Raw genomic sequence first — 6,433 nt, 5'->3', positions numbered from 1 at the left:
CTCTCTCTCTCTCTCTTTTGGGGGGGACTGGGGTCTTGCTCTGTCACCCAGGCTAGAGGCTGGAGTGCAGTGGTGCAATCATAGCTCACTGCAGCCTTGAACTCCTGGGCTCAAGCAAATCCTCCCCTCTCAGCCTCCAGAGTAGCTGGGACTACAGGAGCAGGCCACCATGCTCGGTTCTAATTTATTTTATTTTATTTTATTTTATTTATTTTTAGAGATGGAGTCTCACTATGCTGCACACGTGGGTGTTGAACTCCTGGGCTCAAGTAATCCTCCTGCCTCAGCCTCCCAAAGCACTGGGATTATAGGCATAAGCCACCATGCCTGGCCCTTTTTATTAGTTCTAGTAGGTTTTATTTGTGTGAATTCTTTGTGATTTTCTACACACAGCACGTGTCATCTGCAAGTAAAGAAAATTTTTACTTATTCCTTTCCAATTGGGATGCTTATAATTTCCTTGTTCCCTTCCTTTTCTCTTTTTTTCTTTTTGTTTCTCCAGCTTATTGCACTACCAAGAACCTCCAATACTACATTAAATACAAGTGGTAAAAGAATCCTTTCCTTGTTCCTAATCTTAGAGGGAAAACATTTAGTCTTTCATCATCAAGTATGATGTTAGCTGTGGATTTTTCATAGATGCCCTTTATCGTGAGTTAACTTCCATTCTGTTCCTAGTTTGTAGAAAGGTTTTTTTTTTGGGGGGGGGGCGTTCCTGAGATTATTTGGGGCACACCCGGGCGAGGGCCCTGCCCTTAGAAGAAGGTATCGGGCCTCTTGGTGGTGAAGCGTGGTTTGTGCTGACGGCGCAGGACCCTGTGGGGCAGCGGGAACTTGATCTTGGAGTCGTGGAACTGCTTGACGGTCGGCCGGCGGCACTTGCTGGCTGCGATCTCCTCCACCTTCCTGATCTGGATGGAGTGGGCCCGGGCGCGGTGCCGGGCGCCCATGTCTCGATAGCACTGGGTGACAGCGCCCGCGGTGGTCAGGTCCCGGTATTCCCGGTATATGTTGTGGGTGCCGCGCCGGGAGTCATAGCGCAGCCAGATGCCGAAGTTCTTCACCCGCAGGGGGCGCTTCTCAAACACCTGCCCACAGTAGACAATCTCCCCTGAAGACTTCTTCATCTTCTTTAACTGAGATACGAAGTACCAGAAGTGGGACTTAGCGACGACATGATTAGGAGCAAAGATTCGCATGCGGTAGAGGGGTGGTGTGTGGCATTTGGGGGCGGGCAGGCAGCGACCCACCACCTTGTACTCTAGTCGTGTGCCCGGGGCCTTCATGGCGTCCTTTGCGCTCGCCGCCACCCGCAAAAGGACTGTTTTAAATCATGAATGGATGTTAGATTCTGTCGAATCTTTTTATGCACCTATTGAGAGGATCATACGGTTTTTGTCCTTTTCTGTTCATGTGGTGGATGACACTGAGTTTCAGATGTCAAATCAAGCTTGGGTTCTTGGTATAAATCCCACTTGATGATGGTGCCCAATCCTTAGGTGCTGCTAGATTTAGTTTTTAAATATTGTGTTACAAATGTTTGCATCCAGGAGTTCATGAAGGATATTGATATGTAGCTTTTTTCCTTGTGATATACTTGGTGTAAGGGTAATACTGGGCTGATAGAATGAGATGGAAAGTGTTCTTACTCCTCTATTTTCTGAAAGAGTCTGTGAAGGATTGGCATTAATCATTCTTTAGTTATTTGATAGAATTCACCAGTGAAGCCATCTGGGCTTGGATTTTTTTTTGTGGGAATATTTTCAAGTACTAATTCAATTTATTTGCTTGGTATAGGTCTATTCAGATTTTTAATTTATTTTAAAGTCAGTTTTGGTCATGTGTCTTTCTAGGAATTTCTCCATTTCATCTGAGTTGTCCAGTGTTTTTGGCATAAAGTGGTCAGAGCATTCTCTTATAATCCTTTAAATTTCTATATGTCAGTAGTAATGCCCCCCTTTTCTCTTCTTGATCTTGGTAATTTCATTCTCTTTTCTTTTTGGTCACTCTACCCAAGATCAATTTTGCTGATTTTTCAAAGAGCTGACTTTTCTTTTCATTGATTTTTCTCTATTGTTTTCCTGTTTTCAATTCCATTAGTTTCTATGCTAATCTTTATTTCCTTCCTTCTGCTTGCTTTGGGTTTAGCATGCTCTTCTTTTTCTAATTTGTCAAGGTAGAGACGTAGGTTATTAATTTGAGATCTTTCTTTTTTTGCTGGTGTAGGCCTTTAAAGCTGTAAGTTTCCTTCTAAGTACTGCTTTAGCTGCATTCCATAAATTTTGATATGTTTTGTTTTCATTTTCATTCTCATTTCATTCTTTCTAATTTCCTTTGTTTTTTATTTGACTTGCCAGTTATTTAGAAGAGTGTTGTATAATTTCCAAGTATTTTGGACTTCCTAGGTTTCTATCTTTTTAGATTTATAATTTAATTCTGTTGCAGTCAGAGAAATGTTTTATATTATTTAAATTATTTAAATTCCTTTAAATATATTGAGACTTGTTTTATGGTCTATCCTGGAGAATGTTTCATGTGCACTTGAAAAAAATGTGTATTTGGCAATTGTTGAATGGTGTGTTCTATAGGTATCAGTTAGGTCAAATTTGTTGATAGTGTTGTTCAGATTTTATATATCCTCGCTGATCTTCTGTCTAATTCCATCAACTATTGAAAATAGAGGATTGAAATGTCTATCTGTTATATTTGAATTTTCTTTTGTATTTTTAGTAGAGACAGGGTTTCCCCATGTCAGCCAGGCTGGTCTTGAACTCCTGACCTCAAGTGATCTGCCCGCCTCGGCCTCGCAAAGTGCTGGGATTACAGGCGTGAGCCACCGTGCTGGCCAATTTTCCTCTGTTGATTTTTAATTACATTGAAGCAGAAATTTAGACATAAGCATGCTTCATTCACTCCAAGTTTGAGTTATTTTCTTAGGGTTTTCTCTAGCTATTACATTATGAGTCTTAACTAATCACAATCCACCTCAGATGAATACTCACTTAATTTTGGTGAAATATGGAGACTTTGCCTCAGTATGGCTACATTCTTTCCCACTTTTTTTGTGCTAGTAATGCCATGTTTATTACATCTATATAGGTTATAAGCCCTGAAATACAGTGTAATACCTATTTTTTAATGCAATCTTATGTTTTTAAAAGAGAAGAAATGAATAAAAATATGTTGAGAGGCTTTTATATTAGCTCACTTATTAACCATTTTTTCTGCTCTCCATTTCTTACTTTGAATTCCAGTTACTAACTGGTGTCATTTCCTTTCAGCCTGAAGGACTTCCTTGAGTATTTCTTGTAAGGAGGCATGCTAGCAATGAACTATGTTAGCCTTTGTTTATCTGGGAATGTCTTTTTTTAAACCTTCAATTTTTTTTTTTTTTTTTTTTTTTTTTTTTGAGATGGAGTCTCTCTCTGTCACCCAGGCTGGAGTGCAGTGATGTGATCTCGGCTCACTGCAACCTCTGCCTCCCAGGTTCAAGCGATTCTCGTGCCTCAGCCTCCCAAGTAGCTGGGATTACAGGTGCATGCCACCATGTCTGGCTAATTATTGTATTTTTAGTAGAGACGGGGTTTCACCATGTTGGTCAGGTTGGTCTCGAACTCCTGACCTCAGGTGATCCGCCTGCCTTGGCCTCCCAAAGTGTTGAGATTACAGGCGTGAGCTACCGCACCCAGCTATGCACCCAGCTTCAATTTTTAAAGCATAGTTTTGCTAGATATAAAATTTGGGGGCTGGGTGCAGTGGTTCACACCTGTAATCTGAGCACTTTGGGAGGCTGAGGCAGGCAGATCATTTGAGCCCAGGAGGTTGAGGCTGCGATGAGCTGAGATCACACCACTGCACTCCAGCCTGGGTGACAGACTGAGACTCTGTCTCAAAACAAATTTGTTTTGGTTGATAGTATTTTTTTTCTTTCAATGCTTTCAGTTTGTTGTTCCACTCCCTTGTGGCCTCCATTGTTTCTGATGAGAAGTCAGATGTTAATTTTATTGCGGTTCCCTTCTATATGGGTCATTTATTTCTTCTGCTATAATACTTTCAAAATTGTCTGTCTTTGGCTTTCGATAATTTACCATGAAATGTGTATGAGTGGCTCTCTTTGTGTTTATCTTACTTGGGGTTATTCGAACTTCTTGGATCTGATGAATGCTTTTCACCAAATGCTGGTGTTTAGCCATTATTTATTTAAATATTTATTCTGCCCCTTTCTCTTTCTCCTCTTCCTCAGAGCCTCCAATTACGCATATCAAAATATGTGTTCAGTTTTAAGTCTGTTCTGGTTTTACTTCTTCTTAGGAGACACTGATGACTTGCAGGCTCCTTACATGCTGGACCAGAAACTGAAATTCCTCTCTGTCACCCAGGCTGGAGTGCACTGGTGTGATCACGGCTAACTGCAACCTCCACCTCCTGAGCTCAAGCAATCCTCCTGCTGCAGCCTTCCGAGTAGCTGGGACTATAGGTGTGCACCACCACGCCTGGCTAATTTTTTGTATTTTTTGTAGAGATGGGGTTTTGCCATACTTCCCAGAGTGGTCTTGAAGTCCTGGGCTCAAGCAATCCATATGGGCCACATTTTTATGTCTCTTCTATCTGAGTCAGAAAGCCGGGATGTAGAGCTCTCCTAGTCTGTCTCCTTTCTCTCAGGGACCACAGTCCTTCACTGATTGCTGTCCCCCATCTGAAAACAATGGATTTTCATATATTTTGCCCAATTTCTAGCTGTTTGTGGTGAGACAGTAATTCTGGACCCTCTTATTCCCTCATGGCCGTATTGATATTGAGAGACTTTATGTTTTGTTAAGACAAATATACATGTTAAATTTTTTAGAGTAACTAGAATATAAATAGGATGTACTACTTCCAAACTAGTAGAAGAAAATAGCAAATAATGAAGGAAAATTCAGCTAATCACAAAAAGGTCAAGTAAGGGAAATAAAGAAATGGAAATGGGGCAGGCGCGGTGGCTCACGCCTGTAATCCCAGCACTTTGGGAGGCCGAGGTGGGCGGATCACGAGGTCAGGCGATGGAGACCATCCTGGCTAACACGGTGAAACCCCATCTCTACTAAAAAATACAAAAAATTAGTCACACGTGGTGGCGGGCACCTGTAGTCCCAGCTAATTGGGAGGCTGAAGCAGGAGAATGGCATGAACCCTGGAGGCAGAGCTTGCAGTGAGCTGAGATCGTGCCACTGCACTCCAGCCTGGGCCACAGAGCGAGACTCCGTCTCAAAAAAAAAAAAAAAAAAAAAGAAACCAAAACGTTGGAATAAGCAGAAAGTATAACATAATATGTTAAAAATAGATCCAAAAAGCATTAAGCAAAATAAATAGATTAAATTATCCAGTTAGGATTTTAAAAAAATCCAGCTATAAGCTGTTTATAAGAGATACATCTAAACAATAGGGCCAAAAAAGGCTGAAAGGGCAGGACTGGCTGGGCACAGTAGTGGCTCATGCCTGAAATCCCAGCACTTGGGGAGGCCAAGGCGGGAAGATCACTTGAGCCCAGGAGTTTGAGACCAGTTTAGGCAACATAGTGAGACCCCCGTCTCGACAAAAAAATAAAAAAATTAGTTGGGTGTGGTGGTGCGAACCTGTGGTCCCAACTACTTGGGAGGCTGAGGCAGGAGGATCACTTGAACCGGGAGGTTGAGGCTGCAGTGAGCTGTGATTTTGCCACTGTACTCCAGCCTGGGTGACTGAGTGAGACTCTGTCTGAAAAAAAAAAAAAAAAGAGAAGAAAAGAAAAAGAAAGGGCAGAACCTCCAGCTATGGCCAAACGTGGATAACAGCAAACAACCTCCCCGAAAAAGTAACTATAAAGCTGGACCAAATTGACAAAAACAAGCTTTTTGATCTGGAAGTCAACGGAAGATGACTCATAATCCAAGTGGCTGGATTTTGAGTAAGAACAGCGGGAGTCTGTGGCATTCTGGCCCAGGGCTGCTCCCATCCCTCCTGGCTTGCTGGACATGGAGGCTATGCCAAGGCGGGGAAGGCCATGAAGACCAGCAGCTTCTCCCCATAGGCTTGAAGGGTGCTCGCTCATTTGGATTGGTGGGCAACACCTGTGCCCAGTGGTGTCATCGGTGGAAGTGACTTCTTGGAGGTGGGCGGGCTGGGAAGGGCAAACAGATCAGCTCTACTCAACTGAGGCTATGGATGTGCTTGCGGCAGTATATTTCTAGCTGACCAGAGACTGGAGGGGTCCCATGCTACTCACACTCTCCTGGACTGCCCTGGGACTATGCACGTGTATATAAGAGATGTGAGAGGGCCCAGTGGAAAGGAAAGCCCAGAAGACCTTAAAGCAGCCTGAACATTGAATAAGCTCCCCTACCCACACCCAGACCCAAGGACACAAGCCTTACTGGCTTGAGATGTTTGAGCACAGCTTCTGTCCAGTCATTGG

At 42.9% G+C, this 6,433-nt stretch overlaps 1 protein-coding gene across 1 annotated transcript; it reads right to left on the bottom strand.

Annotated features, from left to right (window-relative positions):
- Positions 1-755: 755 nt before the first annotated feature.
- On the bottom strand, positions 756-1,301 carry LOC738693 (large ribosomal subunit protein eL20-like). The gene has a single exon (XM_054676529.2). The coding sequence runs from the start codon at positions 1,284-1,286 to the stop codon at positions 756-758; it is 531 nt and encodes a 176-aa protein (XP_054532504.1). The 5' UTR covers positions 1,287-1,301.
- Positions 1,302-6,433: the final 5,132 nt, after the last annotated feature.

The sequence above is a fragment of the Pan troglodytes genome, chromosome X (assembly GCF_028858775.2).
Source record: "Pan troglodytes isolate AG18354 chromosome X, NHGRI_mPanTro3-v2.0_pri, whole genome shotgun sequence".
In the NCBI taxonomy this organism is placed as follows: Eukaryota; Metazoa; Chordata; class Mammalia; order Primates; family Hominidae; genus Pan; species Pan troglodytes.
The sequence above is the reverse complement of the archived record's forward strand: the minus strand, read 5'-3'. Positions and strand labels throughout refer to the sequence as shown.

Coding starts and splice junctions, on each gene's coding strand:
- LOC738693 (XM_054676529.2), bottom strand. CDS start 1,286: ATGAAGGCCCCGGGCACACGACTAGAGTACAAGGTGGTGGGTCGCTGC.